General features: G+C 39.8%; 2 protein-coding genes across 11 annotated transcripts in view; one reads left to right on the top strand and one right to left on the bottom strand.

The window, feature by feature from the left end:
• The first annotated feature begins 6,975 nt into the window (after positions 1-6,975).
• Sfr1 (SWI5 dependent homologous recombination repair protein 1) lies at positions 6,976-11,495 on the top strand. Of its 5 annotated transcripts, none has more exons than XM_069994011.1 (4): positions 6,976-7,502; positions 8,256-8,377; positions 9,187-9,576; positions 10,519-11,495. In XM_069994011.1, exons 2-4 carry the CDS (start codon positions 8,282-8,284, stop codon positions 10,708-10,710), a joined length of 678 nt encoding a protein of 225 aa, XP_069850112.1. In that variant the 5' UTR covers positions 6,976-7,502; positions 8,256-8,281; the 3' UTR covers positions 10,711-11,495. The 5 variants fall into 5 exon arrangements, with proteins under 5 accessions (XP_069850112.1, XP_069850107.1, XP_069850119.1 ...); XM_069994006.1 differs by lacking the exon at positions 6,976-7,502 and adding an exon at positions 7,600-7,842; XM_069994018.1 differs by lacking the exon at positions 6,976-7,502 and adding an exon at positions 7,922-8,178.
• Positions 11,496-11,571: 76 nt separating this feature from the next.
• Positions 11,572-23,272, bottom strand: part of Cfap43 (cilia and flagella associated protein 43) — a 75,736-nt gene continuing 64,035 nt past the window's right edge. For all 6 annotated transcript variants that reach the window (XM_069993927.1, XM_069993944.1, XM_069993965.1 and 3 more), the window contains 7 exons: positions 21,123-21,336; positions 19,933-20,045; positions 17,474-17,633; positions 14,884-15,048; positions 13,128-13,208; positions 12,268-12,421; positions 11,572-12,087 (listed from right to left, as the gene is read on the bottom strand). In XM_069993927.1, coding sequence (XP_069850028.1) covers positions 11,921-12,087; positions 12,268-12,421; positions 13,128-13,208; positions 14,884-15,048; positions 17,474-17,633; positions 19,933-20,045; positions 21,123-21,336 — 1,054 coding nt within the window. In that variant the 3' untranslated portion in view covers positions 11,572-11,920. The remainder of the gene's footprint in view (positions 12,088-12,267; positions 12,422-13,127; positions 13,209-14,883; positions 15,049-17,473; positions 17,634-19,932; positions 20,046-21,122; positions 21,337-23,272) is intronic.

The following is a 23,272-nucleotide window of genomic DNA, read 5'->3' as shown; positions in this document are numbered from 1 at the left end:
CAGAGCAGATCTTTTTTGGGGGGGGTCCAGTCGTGGGGCCTAAACTCTGGGCCTGGGCGCTGTCCCTCAGCTCTTCAGCTCAAGGCTAGCGCTCTACCACTTGAGCCACAGCGCCACTTCCGGCTTTTTTCTTTTTTCTTATGTGGTGCTGAGGAATGGAACCCAGGGCCTCATGCATGCAAGGCAAGCGCTCTACCACTGAGCCACCTTCCCAGCCCCATCACAGCAAATATTCAGTAATAAAAGATCTTTCAATTGAAGATCATAGCAGATCATTTGCTAATAAAATTCTTGCATTTTCAATAGCAGGCATTCATAGAAATGCAAAAACTCGTTTCATTACAGGAGATATAGAAGAAAATAAACAGTACCTTGGAGATAGACTAACCCATTGTTACCATATAGAAGGGGGGAGAAGGCTGGGAAGAGTTGTAACACTAATCCTATTTATTTAAAAAAGTAGTTGAAGTTGACCATGATGGCTCATGCCTTTAATCCCAGCTACTTAAGAAATCAAGGGGATCATAGTGCCTAGCCAACCTAGGCAAAACAGTTAGGAAATCCCATTTTGACAGAAAAAAATCTGAGCACGATTGGGAGTTTTTGGCATACTATCTCAAAAATAACCAAAGCAAAAAGGCTAGAGGTATGGCTTAAGCCGTAGAGCACCTGCCTAGCAAGTGCAAAATCCTGAGATGAAACTAGCACCACCAGAAAAAATATTTTAAAATAATAAAAAGAGTTGAAAGTACTTGTAAGAAAAGGACAATTTAGCTGCGCCCTAGTAGCTCATACTTGTAGTCCTAGCTATTCAAGAAGCGGAGATCTAGAGGATCATAGTTTAAGGCCAGTTAAAATAACTTGCTATTGAGAGCTATTGCAGCATCATTAAACCTCATACATTACTTATTCATAGTCACAGAGTTATAATGGAAGTGACAAATTGGATGACATTGATGTTAGTAGGAAGTGGTGTGATTTTGACAGAGCGGAGAATAAGTCTCTGGACACAACCTTTAAGATAGGTGGGAGATCAATGAAGAAATGACTTTGCCAACCTCTGATCATGCCTTCCATTAGGTCTGTGAAAAACACATCCATCTAAGCTCAAAGAATGGATTCAGAGGCACAAAGTATAGGGAAAGGAAGACTTTAATGTTTATTGGTAGTCTTTCAGGATCGGGTATCTGGTGGGCAAAGACACCAAAAGCAGTTACAGCAAGCATTTTATCTTAGTGTACAGGCCCCTTCCCCCAGTTCCTCACTGGCTGAGTACTATGAAGAGTACAGTCTTCCTGGATGTTGCTTACATTTCATTATTTTCTATTGGGTAATTTTAACATTTGCATGCACCTCTTAGGATTGGTTGCATTTTAGAAGGGGTCTTTGGTTGTCTCCATCACCCTTTGATCTTTGTTGGTGAGGAAGGCTTTTCTGACTATTTGCTTTGGGGCACATAAACAGTTTTGAGTTGCTTTCTGATGTCATTGTAGTCTACTTCCCACCTGCTAGTTGCCCCCTTCAAATGTTGTGTTTGCTTAGGGACTTTCCAGGTATCTGAACTTTATGGTTGCCACAATGAAGAGAGTCAGGCCAGATACCTAGCTTTGAAAATAGATCACCAGTAATTATTTCTTCACTGGTGATTCAAACCTCTTGGTCCAGGGCTTTGCAGTCAGTGTTTGACACACAAAGGTTGATGGTGGGCATCTGTGACATTTTATATGGTCATAGGCAGTGGAGACCTTGTGTTTTCTCCTGATTGGAGGAGTGGTGGGAAAGGGATTAAGTTTTAGTCTAATCTCAGAGCCTGAACAAGGCCAAACAATTTCTGTTTAAGCTAAATCCACTCATTTGATCTACTGTTCTACTTACCACAAAAGTTTTCCAAAGAATAGAAGAGTAGAAGCAAAATGCTTGTATTTACCCTTCCCCCTCCAACATGGTAGAATTATTGCGCCTGATTTGCTGGTACTATTAGATTCTTTTGCTTCATCTAAAAAATGTTGTCAAGAAAAAAATTTAAAAATCCTCAGTACCAAAACAGTAATGAGAGGCAAAGGTAGAATACTGAGCTGACGTGTTTACCGGCACTTCAAACAGATTTCGATACTGTGAAATTATCATGGGGGTTGTTATCTCTCAAACTTCAAGGTGGTTAAAGATGATTATAAGACAAGTTCTGTTGCTGAAGAATTTGCTGACATCTAATGCTCTTTTTTTTCCTTCAAATGAATACAAGGGTGACACTTCCAATAAAAGATCTGAGAATGTGGCCCTGAGCAATGCTTTTATTCCCATTACTTTTTCCACAATCTAACTTCTGTGCTACTCTTCCCCTCACCCACCCAAATGCTTACCTCCTCTCTCACCATTATTAATCTCACCTGAATCACTCTATTCTTCTCCAAGTGATCACACCCAGGAATAGCAGTGAATCATAGACATTCTTGTTTCTCCAGTCTGTGGACTTGATAAAATGCCAAATCTGGTAGAATGAAAGGACAAGAATGTCAAGTGAAAGAAGCTCTTGAGGTTTTGTGTTCAGTGCATTATTCTGAATTTTAGTTATAAATTTTCTAGTTGTCTGGTGATAAAGTGTTAGTGCATGATAATGTTGACCCTCCCTGTACCGACACATTCTAAGTAACCATCCTCTCAGTAAGTTAATCTCTCAACTAAATCAAGAGGTCTTCTATCTTTTTTCTTTTTTTCGGGGGCGGGGGTCCGGTCGTGGGACCTGAACTCTGGGCCTGGGTGCTGTCCCTCAGCTCTTCAGCTCAAGGCTAGCACTCTACCACTTGAGCCACAGCACCACTTCTCGCTTTTTTCATTTTGCTTATGGGGTGCTGAGGAATGGAACCCAGGGCCTCATGCATGCAAGGCACGCACTCTACCACTGAGCCACCTTCTCAGCCCCAGGTCTTCTATCTTGGGATTTAAAATTCCATCTTTCTTGCTCACAGAGGTCATCCATTGATAACAAAGTATTCAGTAGCCTGTACAAGTGAATTAATTGCACACTTGCAATGCCAGATGAGATTTTTGGGTAAAAGCGAAGGAAATATTGTCAATTAATTATTCACAAGGGAAATCCCTGGAACAACAGAGCACTAAAATCTGTATACGACGGATCTGTCTGTAGGGTGCATCTGGAATTCATGACAGGGGAAACCTAGAGAAAAGTTGTTGAATGGGGTTTTCAATTCATGTGCAGATAAGAAAACTATTGGAAGAACTATCATAAATCACTTAAGAAAATTAAGTGAATTTTCTCTAGAGTATTATTAATTTGCATTGTTTCATTTGTCCTAATGGATATTCAAAATAATTATGTAGATTTTACATGTTCCTCCCCTAAGTGGATTTTAAATTTAGTTCATATATTTGTATGATATATATATATATGTAGTTTAAAAATACCTGTAGATATTAGCCATGTCTGTATGGAACACATTTCATTTTTGTCAATACAGAAAAGTCTGTGAATAGAGTTTAGATAATCTTGCAGTTAAGATTTAAAAATAGTGCTAAAGCTAAGAATTTAAAAAATAAACTTACTGAAATTAAAATTTGATGTTTATTTACTTTTAGTAGCATCAATTAAAGAGGTTTCATCTTAACACTGAAATGAAAATTTCAATTGTGGCTAAAAAGTATTCTGCATGTAGGTGTGTGTGGTGGGGGAGAAGTAGGGAAAGAAAGACAATTCACTATTGTTTTCTTGACATTAAAAATAATAAAATAAATCTCATGAAGATTTTCAGGTCTATGTCATTATCCTCCCAACAATAATTATAGACAAGAATGTAAGAGCATTTTACCAGTCCCTGATGAATAACAAGGGAACCAACAGTTGCCTTAGGTATTGAAGAAATTTAAAAACACAGAAAGCTTGACTTTGGTTCCTATTATCACTGAGTTCTTTGAACTTAAATAGTTCTCTATGGTTGGGCAAGGAATCTGCTTTCTGGCTTACTATTTGAATCTCTGGCACTATTAGAATCCTTTCCTCCCTGACTCAAGTTTCACATGAAACATATAATGTCTTGTATCAGAAGCACCAACTCTTTTTAGACAATAGATTTCCAGTCACTAAAACCCTGAAATTATTTCCTAGGCTTTAACTAAAGGTACATGAAACATATAGGTGCTAGTTTTCAGTTTTTATTATTTTTGCAGTGCTGGTGATCAAACCCTGGGCCTTGTGAATGCTAGGCAAGGACTCTGTCACCTGTCTCCAGACCTACAGGGCCTATTTATATTCTAAATCTTTTGCACCAAATTGAGAGTGCGAGGTAGGTTTCTAATTTGGCAAGTAACACATAAAACATAAGCATATATGAGATCATAGAATTCTAAAATTCTAGTATGTCAATAAATACACATTTCTGAAAATACACATTTTCCTCAGTACTTGTTCTGAAGTTCTTTGGAAATCTAGTTGAGCAATTCCATTTTAATGTACCAGGTCACATAAAAAACAAGTCAGATCATTTGCAAGGCAAGATGTTGTTTTCCTTTCTCTAGCCAGCAAAAACTGCCCTAAGCTTAGGTTGTGATGATAAAAAAGGATTTGGGAGCAGCTGATTTTTAGGGACTCAGGAGAAAACTCACCCTTCTGCCCTGAGGCATAAAGAATACTGAGTCTGCATGGGCATCTAGTGTCAAGACAAATCATTTTGCTTTTTTTTTTTTTTTAATTCCCAAGGAGATTAACTCATGCCAACTAAGAGGAAAAAGTAATGATACACATTGTGATCTGTGGGTTTGTGAAGTGACTAACACCTGCATCATAAAATCATGAGTTATAGCTTTGACTTTATAAATTCACAAGCACACATAATTTAGGAGTGGAATACATGTTATGACTTACATGAAGGCTACAAGTTTTCAGCTATAGTTTAAATTGTGTGAGATTTTATGGATTTGGACATCATTTAGAAAAATTTCTGTGGTTGGGGGAGAGGAGGGCTACTTGTTGAATGGTGAATGGCATTGTTTGGGCAATTAGGGAATGCTTGACTATATAAACTAATGACTAAGTGCTATCTAGATATCTAGAATTGTTCTAGTTGCCTTTCATCAATTCTCACTTAATTCTTCAATATGGTGTTGTAAGGTAAATCATTCCAGAAGCCACATTTTAAAATATAGAATATTAGAGTCTTTATTATACAGTTAACAGGCTGCAGACTGCCAGTTGTTACAAAAGCCTGTAGCATGCAAATACACATAACACAGCTAGGAAACATGCTAAAGAGGAAAGAAATAACAAGAACAATACCAACAAGCCAATTCAGCTTCAATGGAGAGCTAAACCGGGACTCCAGGATGACTGGAGAGGAGCTAGGAGATAGGACACAGGACACGATCACAGAGACACACTTGGCAGGGAGTCCAGTGGCTAGGCTGGTTGGGGCCTAAATAGGTCAGTGCAGGGAGCAGATCCTCAGAAAATTCCCAGTCCCAGGCACTGGACTAACAGATCCAGTAAACTATCAGCCAAGTGCCCGCCCTTGCCTCCAGGGGTCCAGGCACACCCATTAAGTGGGAGGCAGGTGATTGGGGGTGGGGGTCCTTCCCCCAGCGGGAAGACAAGATGCCAGACTCTACAATCCACCATGTGGCCAATATGACACCGACCAGACCTGGCCTCCTTACTTCAATGGGAGAAATAGGTGCTATTATCTCCATTTTATAGAGGAGGAAACAAATGCATGCAGACATTAAATTCCAAAATGGATATGCTTTTGTTGCCAGACATTTAGGTCAATTAAGTTTACCTTGATCCTTGTAGCTGGCAAGAGAATTCAGGGATGATAGGATCATAGTAAAGGTGAAAGTTCATTAGAAATGTGGCAGAGAAAGAGAGCATGTGGCATACACATGCCACAAGAGGACAGTATTCCAGCCAAAGTTAGCAGCCATCTTGTGCCATTTTCTTTGTTATAGAGATTGGCCTCTGATTAAACAGGGAGAAGTGGAGTTCTTGAAAATGGTTTTCTGGGCTGGGAATGTGGCCTAGTGGTAGAGTGCTTGCCTAGAATGCATGAAGCCCTGGGTTTAATGCCACATACACAGAAAAAGCCAGAAGTGCTGCTGTGGCTCAAGTAGTCGAGTGCTAACCTTGAGCAAAAAAAGCCCAGGGACAGTGCCTGGGCCTTGAGTTCAAGCTCCAGAACTGGCAAAAAAAAAAAGAAAGAAAGAAAATGGCTGACTGGTGCATCTCGCTTCTGTTTCCTGCGACAATGGTGATGCCAAAGACCAAAGATTTAGTGCGCTGCCCCATTTCCTTATTATTATTATTAATTTGTCCTGTTCTTTAGCCGTCTCCTGTGCCTATTTCATTGTCAGGCAGGTTTTGGCTTATCATCTTGACACCTGCAAATTATATGGGTCAAAAGTTCCTGACTGCTTTTCTATTAACTTAGTATCACGAGGCAGTTCAACACCAACACTGCATCGCGATGTCTTCAGGTTCTGTACTTATACCTGACTGAATGGACTCAACTTCCTTCTTTCTGGCTACTTCTGTGACTTTTGCAGATGTTAGTAGAGACCATGTCAATGCTTAAAAATGGCCATTCAATAAGAGGACGGAAAACACTGGCCCCCGAAAATGCCCAATTTCGAAAATGCCCAATTTCTAAGTGACGTTTAAGTATCACGAGGCAGTTCAACACCAACACTGCATCGCGATGTCTTCAGGTTCTGTACTTATACCTGACTGAATGGACTCAACTTCCTTCTTTCTGGCTACTTCTGTGACTTTTGCAGATGTTAGTAGAGACCATGTCAATGCTTAAAAATGGCCATTCAATAAGAGGACGGAAAACACTGGCCCCCGAAAATGCCCAATTTCTAAGTGACGTCACTCAAATGCCTCGCCCTGGTCCCCACCTAAATTGGTTTACTTTGCTGTTGCCTAGCAACAGAACACAACACCGGAAGCGGAGGCTTCAGGCCGAGGCCGAGCGGCTCCAGACATCTCAATTCCAGCAGTGAGCGCTGAGCTCCAACGCATCCCCGGCCCCTCCCGCCTCAGGCGTAGCCGTGAAGCGCCAAGTCCAGCCAAGGGGCCGGAACTTCGGGATGGAGAGTCGGCAAGGCAGGGATGGGGCCCAACAGGGGTGCGGGCGCAAAGAAGGCCAGATGTGTGCGGATCCTTGGGCGGATTCCCAACGTCTTTGGTTCCCAGCAGGCTGCTCGTTTGCGGTGTCTGCCTCGGGAGAGCTTACAGGCTTTACACCGCACTCGCCACCCGCCGTGCGGCCTGCGTTTGCGCCGGGGCCTCTGCCGTGGGAAGAGCGGAGAGCTGACTGACAGCAGCCGGGAGGAAGGGGCCGGACCTTCCTCAGGCGCACGCCACTGACGCACAACTCGGAAACCGGAAGAGGAGGCGGTAGACCAAGAAAGAAAGGATCCCAGGCGCGCCCCCCTCAGGAAGCTCAGTTCCCGCTCTTTCCAAACTGAGGTTTTGCGGCCGCGCGCGCAGTCCGGTCAGGTTCTAGGGGAGGGTGGGATAGAGTCGCGCGCGCGTGCGCGCGCGCCGAACTGACCAATCATTCGCTTCCACTGTCTCCCCGCGTGGTTCCGCTCTGACCCCGCCCGCTTGGCGGAGGCGGGAGGGCGTGCGCGCGCGCAGTCTCGTCTCTCTCTTGGACGCGGAGCAGAACCGAGCCAATCCGAGCGTCTCTCCGCTTCCCGCGAGGCCCCGCCTCCCGCGCAGTCCCGCCTCCTGCGCAGTCCCGCCCCCTCGCGGCTCCGCCCTCATTGGGGGAGGGGAATCCGGTCGCCCTAGCGCGCGCTTTTTGTACGCTGTGGGGATGGCGGAGGGAGGTATTGAGCGGGGTCTTCGCGGGTTGGTTGTGGAGTGGGATGGGGAAGCTGGAGCCCAACCCGGGCCTGGAGCTCTGCGGGCCGCATCCGTGGTCGGGACGTCCTCTCGCTGCTTGGTATTGCTCTGAGTTAGGGGCGCTCCTCACGGAACGCTTGGCTGGAACCGTTCTCTCTTCCCAAGCTCCGAGCGGAAGGCGGTTTGAGGTGTTTTTGTACAAGCTGGTTAATCTGGAACCAGCCCGTGTGGGGCGGTAAATGCGGAGCGCGGACGGGTGCCCCGCACAGGCCGCCTGGCGAAGCGAGGGTACTTCGGGACGCTAACGAAGCTTCTCTGATGTCAGCAGGAGGTTTGGGTACAAGGATGGTTAATTTCCGTTTTGTAGTTCATTTTATAATTGCGTTTTTTTATTTAGACATACACCAAGACTTCCCTTTGAAGATGGAAAGCCCTCCAGACCCCGCCGTGGTTTTACCTACCACTCCTCAGACCCGTGGGATCCCACCATCTCCCCATACAGACAGTTTACGAAAACAAGTAGGAACATCGGTTGCTGCTTCTACCTGATCTGTGTTTCAGAGTATGCTGGCAGTCGTGCTTTTAAGTAGATTGAAGCATTCGCAGCCTAACATTCTCCCTGCCAGATTTACATCTTGAACCAGTAATTTCATTTAGTTTCACATCAGGTTCTTATAGGATACTCCAAATGTAGGAGGTTTTAATTTTGTAAATATTGTCCTTGAGAGCGCCAAACAAATGTTACTGGGATAAATGTCTCAGCACTTTCAGAAGCGTGTTAACCCTGCAAAAGTAAAATGGAGTAAAAAGAGAGTGACTATCTGGACGTAACTTTTTGTGTGTGTGTCGGTTATGGGACTTGAACTCGGCTTGGGCGCTCCCCTTGCGCTCTTCAGCTCAAGGCCAGCGCTCTACTGCTTGAGCCACAGCGCCACTTCCGGTTTTCTAGTGGTTTATTGGAGATAAAAGTCTCATGGACTTCCCTCCCCTGGGCTGGCTTTGAACCACTATCCTCAGATCTCAGCCTCCTGAGTAGCTAGAATTACAGGCATGAGCCACCAGTGCCAGGCCTTAGACATTTTATGATGCTTTTTTATTCATTATTTAAACTTTAAGTAGCTGTTCAAAGGGGTTTTCCGTTAAACCTAACAATTTTTTGAGTATAATGCATCTTGATTAATTAATGTTGTGGTACTTAAGATATATGAAAACAGGAAGCCATCTAAAAATACCTGCTCTAGAAATGTAGAAATAAATATTAGGCATTTATTTATTAACATCAAGTGTTGTTTTTGATTGGCAATTTTAATGTTATGTTCCATTTTCAGCCTATGAGTGCAACACTTAGAGAAAGATTAAGGAAAACAAGATCTTCATTTAGTTCCTATTGCAGTGTGGTGAAACGTCTTAAAGTAGAGAATGAAGAAAATGATGAGGCTGTTTTAGAAAAACAAGCATCTTCAGCAGGTGGAAACTCTTTTAAGCACATAGACAGTGAGTGTGAAGAAAATAAGTTTTTGGAAAATAACTTCAAGAATATCCATGCTTGTGAATCTAAGTTATTTGATACTGGGTCATACAGTGCTCTCCAAAATGGTTTTGTGGATGAGAATGCTAAAGAAGGATTAAAGGAAGAAAAAGCACAATTGGTGAAGCAGATTCAGGAGAAAGAAGAACTTCTCCGGAGATTAAAACTAGTCAAAATGTATCGATCAAAGGTGAGAAGAATTTGAGAACCGTTGCATAGTTTTTATACAAATTACAAGAGATTAATTTCAGAAATAGAACATAAATTTAGCATAACAAGCCAAATATTCAGAAACCTAGCTTCCAGCAGCTTTAGCTGAAATATAAGTCATACATGTAGAATTAAGAAAAGGCCTGTCAACCCAAGATAAAGCTTTTTTACAAAATAAAGTTCTATGCAAATGAAGCTTTTTTCTCTGGTTTGTAACCTGTAGTACAGTTAAGAGTATTAAATGTTAGATGTATGTACAGTGGAAACGAATAAAACTTAAAAAGAGATCACAATGTATAGGAAGTATTTTTAGTAATGGTCTCTTTTTCCTCCCAATAATTAAAATGTCCCAAGCATTTTGTTTGAGGAAACAACAAATATGTATTAGATTTTAGATTTCAGGCTACATTGGTTGAATTACATAGAACCTGGATGGTGGTGATAACCTCTATTAATAGTACATGCCCATGTAATAATAGCCCATTGTTCCCAGAGAGGGAGAAGAAGAGTGTTTCATTTACTGTCTTGAACCTTTAGGATTTTTCTAAATATCACTTATAAGACAACAAATGTTGAAAAACAACAAATATTTTTACATGCAGTTTTGGGTTCATGGCAGAACTGAGTAGGAGGTAGAGCATAGTGTCATCTTTTGAAAATACAGTGTAGTATAAAAACTGGATTCTCACGTAGTTTACCTTAATGATTTTTCCCTGAGGGCGACACTGGCCCAGATTTGCAACCAAACAATAGCTACGGAACTGAAGTTAAGTGACATTCTTCTATTCATCCAGTTTTTTTCCTAGGAAGAAGTTCTACTCATCTTCTGATTTAGTAGCTTTGATGGTATAAGTTAAAATAGTATGACTATCTCCTTACTGACATACACTTATGGTTTGTTTTTTCAACTTTTCTGTTTCAGAATGATCTGTCTCAGTTACAGTTGTTGATAAAGAAGTGGAGAAACTGTAGCCAGCTGTTACTTTATGAACTGCAGTCATCTATGTCTGAAGAGAACAAGAAACTAAGCCTTACTCAATTGATTGACTACTATGGGTTAGATGATAAATTGCTACATTATAACAGAAGTGAAGAAGAATTTTTAGATGCTTAATTCACAGGTTTTTTTTTTTTAATCCTCCAGGATATACTATGTATACATATGTGTGTGTGGATATGTTTGTATAGTATTTTCTGACATGGGCTGCTTGGTTTGTTAAGACCTGGGAATCCACATTATCCAGTGAAATCTGTGATATGCTCTTAGCAAACAGGAGTATCAAGGTAGTCAACTGGTGACATGGCATGTGTATTAACAGAAAACAGAAAAAGATGAAGTCTAGTACATCCCTGATTGACTTAGAGGAGAGAAAATTAGCAACCAGTCCTATGTTTTAAGTATTTGAAACCCTCGTACCCCTAATCTTGGGTCTGGGTCTGTCTTTCTGCTCCCCACAATTCCTGTCTCAGAAATAGCATAGGAAATGTTACCAATGGTCACTTCTCAGCTGAATTAACCAAGTTATTTCAGGAGTCATTCTAGTACTAGGGTGGGGTGGGGAGAGGGTTGGTCAACAAAATGATGTTGGTCCTGTCATTAACCTTCACTCCCATTCACCATATCACTATATGGATGATCTGTTAAAATCCACAGAGCTTTTCCTAAATGGAAGATTTTATAATAGCTCTCTTGTTTTACCTGCACCAGTGTATAATGGACATATTAATGTTTACAAATTGCAAAACAGTGAAGCGTCAATATCACTTAGAGATTGTTGTCAGTAATCCCAACAATACCCTTGTAATACAGTCTGCCGGCTGTGGAAGGGCAAAGAGATTTCCTTATTGTAATTATCATCCTGTATATGAGTAGAACAATAAACTTTTTTAGAACTGGAAGGCACTTTTTTGTCTTTACTAAACACTATTGATTAGGACACAAAATTGAGCTCTGTTAGAATAAGAACTGATTGTGTTTTCAAAATATGTCATAATTTACAAATGACTTAAAGTACTGAAATAATTTACTTTGTTAAAATTGATAGAGATTAATGTTAAAAATTCTAGTATCGAGCAAATAAAAAATATTTTCTAATGGGTTGAAAATCTTGTTCTTTACTGAATAAAAACAATTCATGGTGCTTTACACATTTATGCAGGATAGTAATTTGTTGATTAAGGCTAAAACTTAAGATTTGCTCTTAAAAACCTGCAACAGAGGTGATTACTTAGATTTCCTGATTCAAATAAACAAAAAGGAAATCATTTTAACCCAAAGGATTTTTCCAAAGGATTGTTCTGGCTTTGTGTTTTCTGCTGGGGTTTTACAATTGAACAAGAGCAGGAAATGTTCTCATCCTTAGTCTTTCAACTTCCGCTTGCAGTATTGAAATCTGTTCAGCTTGCTGTTTGGAAATGCTTGTCAGCTTCTGTTGTTGTAGCCTGCTTTCAAATTGTTCTTTGGCAATCTTTTCACAAGTCAGCACAGTCCCTACCCCAGAAATGAAGAAGAAAAGAATTGGTTGATTTATTGTCAGTGCTTTCAAATACAGAAGAAACACCCACAATCAATTGTGTGGAAGAAATACTAATCGCTGTACTAACTATTGTACCAATTTCAAGAGAACAGATTCCTTTGAGAAACCTATGGTTGATGAAAGGAAAAGCTTACCTATTGAGTCACAGATTTCTTTTCTCTCAGAGACAGCTACCAGCTCATTCTGTAGATTGCAGCTTAGATTATAATTGGCTGTATCTTTTTTATTGCTGACTTTTCCGAGTTTTCTGAGTAGCTTTTTGCAGTGCTCAACATTCTTTTTGTGGGTCTGAAATTTGTTTCCCACAAAACCCCAAGAAAAATAATTTTGAAACAAGTTTAAGTTACTTTATATAGATGTTATTAAATATTTTAAGTACATTATTGTCACCAACATCACACCCTATCTTCTAGAGTCTGTCTGCCATATGCTCTGTCCATAGTTTGTTGAAGGATTGTATTTTAATACTACAAACAAAAGAAGCTAAAAATTATATTAAATATCTAAAAAGCCTTGTGGTTACTTTGTTTAAATCTTATATATGCTATATAATCAAATTGAGCATTTGTTTTTCAGTTAGGATAAGACAAATACAATGCTAAGGAAAGATCAACACTTTTATTATATTAATATGAATATCCACTGGTACTGAGTCTGGGACTTGAAGTTAGGCCTTTGTGCTTCTACTCTGCTTTTTTTGCTCACAGCTGGCACTTGAGCCATGTCTCTACTTCTCTGCTCTTTGTTAAGAGTCTGGGGCTTTATCTACCTAGGCTAGCTTTGAGCCTCAATCCTCAAATCTCAGCCTCTGAGATACCAGAGCCTGGCTTCCCAGAGGTTAAGTGTAGTATTTACTACATTAGTTAGGGTTGCACAAAGACAAAATTGAGAGACCTCTAATAAAAGTTTTTTGGGGGATCAGAGTTCATGGTTGAAACACTGAATGATTCACAACTGTTGGGATTATAATGATACATATTTTTTTGAGACTGACCTTATCTAGAACCTGGATTGTTTGCTCCATTATTCCAATCTGAAGAGCAATCAGACTCTCATAGTTTGGTTCATTTAGGTACTTTAGGAGAAAAAAAAAATGAGAACATATATAAGGATATTTTTCTCTCTTTCGATTGGTAACTTCATTGTTTTGGTTTTGAAAATTGTTTTTCATAACAAATATCTAAGATTCATTTGATTTTTGTCCTATAATGGTTACTTGTATTTAGCCATCAATGTACTATATATTAATTACTACAAATTCCTAAAGTCTGTTTTCTTCATTTATTTAACTTTATGAAGTTTCACTTAAGTCTCACACTTACAATGTTCTAGAATGAGGTAGATAGAAGGATCGATAACATGAGCTACACTTGAAGAAAAAGAAGTGATAGAAGTGACTCATTGCCAGTAAATACATCAAGTGTTGGCAAATACAAAGGTAGTTTGTGATGGGGTGCGATGTCTTTAGGCTTAGGAAATCAAAGAAAGGCTTTGTGGAAAGGGGCTGTTTAATATTTAAACCAAATCTTGACAAACAGGTTTAGGGTGTGAAAAAAGAAAAGAGAATCAGAACTATGAACAAATTCTAATCCACTTGCTTTGGGAACACAGACAATGAATAAGAACACAAATATTCCTTTTCTTGACACAAAGTTAAGTTGGAAGACACCACCCAACTAAGGACTTGAAAGCTCGTAAGAATTAAAATGTTGTAAAGGGCTGGGTGCCAGTGGCTCATGCTTGTAATCTTAGCTAGTCATGAGGCTGAGGTCTGAAGATCATGGTTCAAAGCTAGCCAGGACAGGAAAGTCCATGAGACTTATCTTCAATAAACTACTCAGAAAAAGTCAGAAGTGGCACTGTGGCTCAAGTGGTAGAGCCCTACCTTTGAGCATAACAAGGCTTAGGGACAGAGCCTACGAGTCAAGCAAGCCTCTGAGTTCAAGCCCCAGGAAGGGCCAAAAAAAAAAAAAAAGTTTAAACAGGGTACTCAGGCAATTAGTCAATTAGGAAGAAAAATCTGACAGCAAATTACCAACCACTATAAAAATAAATGAATTTGGGAATTAAAGATAAAGTGAGAGAGTTGGGGAAAAGGAGGGAGGGAAAAAGGAAGGAGGAGGTGGGGAAAACACAAGGTTATGAGACCTTTTGACCATCTACACCACTGAAAATGGAGATCTGAACTGGGAAGGAGGCAGTGAGAAAGAGGAAATAAGTTGGGCCTAGGAAAGAAGACGTAGGAAAGAGGGAAATCTTGGATTCGAACGGAATTGAATTGGAATCCAGAGATTAAACCTTCAGATGTGCTCATTGGTGTTACAGCTCAGGAAGAACCTTAAAAGTGGCTACATTTAAATGATCAAGCAAAGGGATTCCAGTTAAAGAGGCAGAGAGGTTTGATGTGGGAAGAAAACCAGGAGGAAAAGAGGAGCGATAAAGCTAGTCAAAAGAACGGGTAACTAAGATAGTCAAATGTGACAGAGAATTGAATAGGAAAAAGAGAACTGGGTGTCACAATTAAGAAATCCTCAAGAACTGTAAGCAATACATTACTGAGTCCTGAAGGCAGCACATATAAACCAGGACGGGTGGGAGAGGGAGAAATCAAACATAGCCATATGTTTATTAGGAGATTCTTCTGGTTTATAATATGCTTGCATTAGGAAGGTTTCTTACAGAAACCCTGGTTAAATGAATAGATCACATTAATAAATGAAATGAAAACTAAAGGAGAGGAGAGAACTTACCTTTTGACGATCTCTTGAAAAAAACAGCATCTGAATATCCCAAGCCTTCTGATTTAGATCTTCCATTTCCATCTCCATTTTCTTATGCTCCCATTCAATCTGATATATCCCTTTGTGTACGTCTTTACTTTCCATCATACTAGCAACTTTCTTTTGTCCTTGAGTCTGAAAAAAGACATCTAGTACTTCTAAGGTTTTTGTATACAGAATTATGAAACTTTTAAAGTTGAATGCTATTTTAAGACCACATGTGGGCCAGCAGAAATAATACTATTTCCATTTTTTAAAATATAGCAAATAGTAACAAAAATGACTTCAGCAGAATCTGATCACTATGAAAAATGATAGTCACTAAATAGGAGGGATTATCAGATGCACTTACATGACACAGCCAACTGACTATATGCCAAGGATTGGGCTGGAACACTGTTTGCCATCATCTAATCTAACCCACTGTGTGCATTTGAAAATGAACTCCTTGCTCTCCCACCTGATGCGATGGATAAAGCATTGGAGCTAACACAGACCATAGTATAATCTCTTTAACAGCTACTGGAAAAGAAAGAACACATTAGTGTTTTGCACTTCATTACCTAAGCCATGAGATTTCTTGAGACTACCTAGGAAGTAGATATACCAAAAGCAAGGTTCAGGGGAATTTGGGCCAACACCCCAAATCCAACTGTAAAAGGTCTAGCCGAGAAAGGAGCTAGTAAAGAGACCAAGGAGGGGCTTCCAGTAGAGTAGGAGGAAAACAAGGGGATCCCCAAGGAGAAAGACGTGTACTGTATCAATTGCTTAAAAAGAGGAGTTTCAGTGGAGGGTTGGAAAAGGACCTCCTTGGTGGAATCTAGTAATATGAAGTGGACTACAGCCTAGAAAAACAGTGAGGGAAAGGAAAGCAGAAAGGAGATGCAGGTCTAAAACAGAATATTTCCCTGCACCTCAGTGCCCGGATCATCCGGGACCAAAGATTATTGATAAGAAGGTGGTGACCTGTGCTTTGGGAGGATACTTAGTGCCACCACTCTCTATATTCTGGATGCTGACAGTTACCTCTCTGCTTATTTTTCAATACTGCTTCCAAGAAAGCATCAATGGCTCATGCCTGTAATCCTAGCTACTTGGCTGAGATTTAGGGATTGGGTTCCAAGCCAGCCTGGGCAGGAAAGGTATGAGACCCTTACTGCCAATTAACCACCAAAGATCTGGAAGTAGAGCTGTGACTCAAGTGGTAGAGTGCTAGCCATAAGCAGAAAAAGCTCAAGAACATTGTCCAAGCTCCACATTCAAGCCCCAGGACCAGTACAAAAGTCCCAGCATATTGACCTCTGCTGGGGCAATATATCCCTCCTCTCCCATAGTTGAAAACCATTGTTTTAGAGAAATGTTTGAAATTTAGGTTTTAGAGCTTTTAATGACAAGACCCACAGGAATGATCATGGGAGAAGGTGGCTGAAGTACAATGGATAAAAGATTATTGATAGGAGGAAATTCAAAGAGTTGAGACAGCAAGTTATGATCAGAAGATGAAAATAATAGGGAAGAATAGGAAGTATGGTAATGTTTAGTCTGGTAGCATGAACTTCAAAAAGCTACATTTTGTAAAAATTACAAAATGTTAACTGATGGAATTCTCATTAATACATTTATATATCCATTCTTTAGTTTATTAATTCTTTAATTATCTATTCTCTCATAAATACCCTGATTTCATAGATAAAGTGGTTTCACTCTTATTAATCTAAAATAATTTTATAAAAATATTTCTGAATTCTTTTTTTTTCTTTTTGTTGGTCATGGGGCTTGAACTCTGGGCTTGGGTGCTGTCCCTGCACTCTTTAGCTCAAGGTGAGTGTTCTGCCGCTTGAAACACACCACCACTTCCGGTTTTCTGAGTGATTAATTGGAGATAAGAGTCTCACAGACTTTTCTGCTATGGCTGGCTTTGAACCGTGATACTCACATATCAGCCTCCTCCGTTTCTAGGATTACAGTCATGAGCCACCGGTGCCCAGCAATATTTCTGAATTCTAAGCCAGTGGCTCACACCTGTAATCCTAGCAGCTCAGGATCTTACTCAGTAGAGTAAGATTAAGAGACAAATGAAACAAAAAAACAGAAGGAAAATGGAAGCAAGGGACAAAAGTTCTTTGAAAAAAATCATCCAAATTGGCAAGGTTTAGCTAGACTAAAACAAAACAAAACAAAACAAAACAAAATGTCTAAAATCATTCAAATGTCTAAAATCAGAACTATACCATTACCAAACACTACATAAGCTAAAAGCCTTGTACACTGAAAAACCATATAAACAATGTATAAAACTACGTTAAATTAGAGTGAATATTTAACCCTATGGTCTTAAACTTTCTGTACCTTAGAATTATCTGGAAAGCTTTTAAAAAATGCCCATAAGCATGAGTATAAATGCACACATTGATAAAGTTATTCAGAGGATTCTAATGTGTAGTTACTGTTAGGAATCACTGACTTAATTGAACTAAAGTGAGTTATCATGGGAATGAACACATAATATTAAATATTTAATACAACAGGCAATCGTTTATATCATAGAAAGTCTAATTACCCGAATCACAGAATTCAAGTCTTCAATTATGTTCTTATTTATGAGAATTGCATCTGAATACTCCAGAGTTAACTGGAAATTCTCCAATTCTATTTGTCCTTGCTTAAGAAGAATTTGGATGGTCAAGTCCAACTGGAATCTCACTTTGTCCTCCTGTAATCTAAATTGAAAAAGATATTAAAGCAAGTACTTGCAGTGTGTTTGTTATTAACAATAACTAAAAAATCACCTGTTAGCCAGGTGCTGGTGACTCACACCTGTAATCCTAGGTACTCAGGAGACTGAGACCTGAGGACTGTGGTTCAAAGCCAGCCCAGGGAAAGAAAATCATGAGACTCTTATGTCCACTAAAACTACCCAAAAAGTCAGAAGTAGAACTGTGGCTTAAGTGGTAGTAGGCACTAGCCTTGAGCACAAAAGGTAATGGACAGCACCCAGGCCCAGAGTTCAAGCCCTAGGACCCAGGGGAAACGGGGGAGGTGCAGGGAGTGTTGATGTTGTTGAAAGCTATTGAATGTATTAAAAGGTATTGAATATATCGAATGGTATTAGCTATTGAAGTTTTGACCTTAGTTGTAGATTTCTGACACTATATTAAATAATAATGCCCATAAGCACGAGTATAAATGACAAAGTTATTCAGAAAATTCTAATGTGTAGTTACTGTTAGGAATCACTGACTTAATTGAACTAAAGTGACTTATCACGGGAATGAAAACATACTATTAAATATTTAATACAACAGGCAATCGTTTATATCACAGAAAGTCTATGATATAGACTGGGGCTGGTGGCTCATGCCTGTAACCCTAGCTACCTGGGAGGCTGAGGTCAGGTGGGATGTGCCTGTCATCCAAACAGCAGGAAGCATAAACAGGAGGATTAAAATCCAGGCCAACCCAAGGTAAAAAGCAAGATGCTCTTTCAAAAATAATCAGAGCAAAAAGGACTAGAAGTGTGGCTCTAGTTGTAGAGCACCAGCCTAATAAGTATAAAGCTCTGATTTCAAACCTTATTTATACAAAAAACAAATCTATATGGTAATTACCAAATCTATATCTATTCATGTTCCCCTATATGGTGTATATCTGAAAATTATTTAGAATGATAAATTTTGGAACATCAAAAAGTATTTATCCATATGGCTATAAAAACAACCTTATTGCTAGGTGATGGTAGCTCAAGTCTGTAATCCTAGCTACTAAGGCTACTAAGGTCTGAGGATTGTGGCTCAAAGACAGCCTAGTCAGAATAGTCCATAAGACTCTTATTTCTAATTAACCACCAAAAAGCCAGAAGTGGAGCTGGGCTCAAGTGCTAGCCTTGAACATAAGAGCACAGGGATAGTGCCTAGGCCATGAGTTCAAGTCCCAGGATTGCCACACACAAACAAAATGGCCTTGTTGAAGCCAGGACTTGACAACAATATCCAAACCATTCAGTAAAAAAACAAAACCAACACAATCCCTGAAGAGAAACTAGTAGTTGGTAAATGTTTACTTGGAAATTATAGCAATCTCCTGTTGCCCATACAATAAACAGGGCTTGAGCCCCAAAGTAGTTACTGGCAGAGACCAGTTTGTATTTTTATGTGGAAGAGGCAGATTTAACAAATATGATTGTTTTCCTAATACTTGCATCATTGTATTCAGAGCAATAGAACCCATGACAGATTCCATTGTAAAACAGTCTTATGAAACAGAGTACTCGTGTGTGTGTGTGTGTGTGTGTGTGTGTGTGTGTGTATGTGTGTGTGTGTGTGTGTGTGTGTGTGTGTGTGTGTGTGTGTGTGTGTGTGTGTGTGTGTGTGTGTTGGTCCTGGGGCTTGAACTCAGGGGCCAGGCAGTCTCTCTGAGCTTTGTTTTTTCTCAAGGCTAGCACTCTAACAGTTGAGAGTTGAGTCACAGCTCCACTTCTGGCTTTTTTGGAGGTTATTTAGAGATGAGAGTCTTATGGACTTTGCCATGTAGCTTCATCCCATGAACCTCAGATCTCAGCCTCATAAATAACTAGGATTACAGACATGAGCTGAAGGTGCCTGGCCAGAGTGCTTTTATTTGTTTGTTTATGTATGTCAGTTGTGGGGCTTGAACTCTCGTCCTGGGTGCTCTTCAGCTCAAGGCTAGGACTCTACCACTTGAGCCACAGTGCCACTTCCAGTTTTCTGGTGGTTAATTGGAGATAAGAGTCTCTCGGACTTTCCTGCCCAGGCTGGCTTTGAACTGTGATCCTCAGATCTCAGCCTCCTGAGTAGCTAGGATTACAGGTGTGAGCCACTGGTGCCCAGCTTCAGAGTGCATTTTTTAAAGTAGGAAATTTCAGTGCAACAATGGGATTGAGACAGAGATGTCTGCCAGGTTTGACCCTGTAAGTCAGTAGGCATTCTCCCTTCATGACCCCACCACATAATGGAGCCCAGCTCAGGCTGGGAAGGAGTGAACCCCAGAGGTTGACATTACAGGATGAGTTCGCGTAATACTCTCTCAATCTCATGTTGAACACTTTCATCATCCTCAATTCTCTTGCGGAGGAAAGTTCCTATTTCGGTTAAGCCAGCTGACTTCTGCTTTACCTGAAGAAACCAAACAGCAGGTATCTCAGAACACGGAGAAGCCTTTGCAGATTTCTTTACACAACTATCACAATTTTATTTTCCCAAGAGATTAAGAAAAATTTAAATCTCTGTCCATAGGTACTGTGAGCTATGTTCAATTTACATGTGGCCTTCGGTGAAAATTTTGAAAATCAAGGACATTAGCAACTAGGAATTCTTAGTATACCTTAGAGATACTTGAACAAAAGCATCCTAATCTCTGAACAAAAAGCATGCCAGCCTAATGTATAAAGACACTGAGTTTTGGGAGGACATCTGAGGAGTGAACAACAAGAGGCCAGAAGAAGGATTCTCTTCTCAACTACACACATTCTCCCTTTTTACCTTGTGCCATGCTTTTTTCCCCCTTCTGTTTAAGCCAAAGTATATAGTTGACTATGGAAAAGTAACTGTAATTCTAATCTGTGCATGATAAAATCATCTGTATCAGTGATGTTCAAGAGAAATATAATCTAGGCCATGTTGATAATTACCCTATTTTTTAGCCTTTAAAATTGCACAAAGTAGTGCGTTTCATTGTGCCATATTTATACACTTGCCTCACATAATTTTAAATTTTGCACTCAGAAGTGAATTGAAGCAGAGGGGCTTAATTCTACTAATATATGTTACTGATTACAATAGATCAAAATTATTATCACTCAAACTATAAGCAATATAAGAATATTAGTGAGACATTTTCCACTTTTTTCTTCGTACTAAGTCTTCTAAGTCTATGTGTATTTTCAGCTTACACCATATCTCAGTTCGGACTGCCCACATTCATTTCAAGTGGACAATAGCCATGTTCCTGGAGACCATTTTAGGCAGTTCAGATCTATAAGCATAGGCCTGTACTTGGCCTTCAGTAGCAGTAATCTTAATGTTTTATTTTACCATTTTATGATTAACATTACCAAGTGCATCTCTAAATAACTGGCCAAATAATTGGTTAGCTAAATAACTGGCTTTTCTGAATGCACCAATGAATATAACTATATATTTGACATCAGTACCTTAGTACATTAAGAAGAAAATAAAAATGATGTGACATACTTTAAACTCATTTTCTACTTTTATTCTTCTGGTTGCACAGAAGTGTTCCCAGGTCGAAGGGTCCAAGCCTTCTGGCATATTAGTGATATTGTCTAAATCATCCATGGCTTTCATTAACTGGACAAAGGCATCCTTATTCAACTTGCCAGATTCTGGTCGCTCTCCAAAAGGGACAACACTGGTTGAATCTGGTTGTGTTTTATGCTTGTGAACCCTGGTTTAATCAAGAACAGCCCATCAACCTTTCACATTCTCACAATCACACAAAATCCAACGTTAAACAATACCCTTCACCTGGGCATGACACATTATCCAGCAATTTCTCTTGGCACCTGGGTGTTGGTGGTGGATTATTCCAAGGAGAGAGAAACACCCACTTTGACTTTCTTTTCTCTCTTTTTTCTTCCACACACTCTAGCTCCACAGACATGATCCCTGGCTGTGGTTACATTAGTGCTGGAAGCTTTACGTAGGCTAGAAAACATCACACAGATATCTTTAGATTGTGAGCAGGCAAATAAATGCCTAGAGAGGAGAAATGTGGTGCTTGTCTGTCTGATATGTTCTCTCTGTGTCTGTCCCTTTAGCTCTCTGTCTCTCTTTCTCTCTCCAGTACTCTACCATCAAGCAGTGTCCTTTTTTGCTTTGGTTACTTCTGAGTTAGGGTCTTACTTCCTGCCCGGGCTTGCACCTGGACCACAGTCTGCCTATTTACGATTCTTTCAAAGCTAGGATGACAAACATTCAGCTTGATGATCAAAGAAGAGCGCTCTCTCTGTCTCTCTCTCTCTCTGTCTGTCTCTCTGTCTCTCTCTCTCTCTGTCTGTCTCTCTCTCTCTCTGCCTATACTGGCCTTGAATCATGATCTTCTCTATTTCAGTCTCCCAAGCAACTAGGATTACAGGTATGGGTCACAGAGCAGCATTTACTGGTAGGTTTGTATCAGGATTACTAAGATGAATATGAAACTGGGGAAATGCTCTTTTACCTACATGAGCAGATGAATTTGTGTTTTGGGTTGTAGTTAAAAGGGCAGAAGGGTACCAAGGGCATGGCAAGCCCTCACTGTAGAGATGCTTTGCAAAGCACAGTTAAGAGTAATATTGCTATCCCTGTCTTAGGTCTGATAGGTGGTAGAGTCAGGAGTTAAAGCTAGTTCTACTTGACAACAAAGCTTGGAAGATCTCACTTCTTTACTCAAGAAAATGTACATGGGCTTATAATATTCTACTTTAAAAACACAGAAACCAGCCATGCATCAGTCTCACATGAATAATCCTAGCTACTCAGGAGGCTGAGATTTGAGGATTGTGGTTCAAAGCCAGCCCAGGCAAGAAAGTCTGTGAGACTTTTAACTCTAATTAACTACCAAAAAGCCAGAAATGGCACTGTGGCTCAAAGTTGTAGAATGCTAGCCTTGAGCATAAAAGCTCAGGGACAGTGCTCAGGCCCCGAGTTCAAGTCTCAAGACTGACAAAAAAATTTATAGAAAGCAAGACATGAGGCATGTTCTAAGTGAGTGCCTTTGTATCGCAGACACAAATAACCTACACTTTTTTTTTTTTTTTTACAATTTGCATATTTCTAGGCTCCATTTAGCTAAAAATCTGAATTAATGATGCTGGAAATCTGCAAAATATCCTACTGCTATTCTTGGTAAAAGCAAAAGATATTTTAGAATTCTTTTGATAACCATTATTTCTAATCATTTATATGGGGACATTGTTCAAACTCTGTATTGAGATTAATCACATAAAATACTCAGAATCAACTTATGATCAAATAAGTTTGGAAAACACTGCTTACTTTATTTTATTTATACATAAAGATTCTGTTCTAAGAAGTTCTAAAATACTGGGTGCTTGTTTTGTACAGTATTTCCTCAAATTTATTTGGTCCTAGAATCCTACTTGATACAAATCTAAATATACCTAGGACTGTTTATAAATCTGTATGTCACTAGGATTTAAGAGAAAGTACTTCCACGTGTAAAATAGAAATAATAATAGCACTATAATTATACATTTGATTTTTTTTTTTTTGTCAGTTGTGAGACTTGAACTCTGGGCCTGGGCACTGTCCCTCAGCTCTTCAGCTCAAGGCAAGCACTCTACCACTTGAGCCACAAAGCCACTTCCAGTTGTTTTTTT

Source organism: Dipodomys merriami, unplaced genomic scaffold (genome assembly GCF_024711535.1).
Source record: "Dipodomys merriami isolate MVZ:Mamm:240054 unplaced genomic scaffold, mDipMer1.0.p SCAF_102, whole genome shotgun sequence".
Lineage (NCBI taxonomy): Eukaryota > Metazoa > Chordata > Mammalia > Rodentia > Heteromyidae > Dipodomys > Dipodomys merriami.
Note: the sequence above shows the minus strand (reverse complement) of the source record. Positions and strands in the feature narration are given on the sequence as shown.

Bases quoted from the DNA above. Each gene is read 5' to 3' on its own strand.
- Sfr1 (XM_069994006.1), top strand. The intron at 8,378-9,186 runs GTAGGAACATCG...TTCCATTTTCAG, and splicing joins CAGACAGTTTACGAAAACAA to CCTATGAGTGCAACACTTAG. The intron at 9,577-10,518 runs GTGAGAAGAATT...TTTCTGTTTCAG, and splicing joins TCAAAATGTATCGATCAAAG to AATGATCTGTCTCAGTTACA.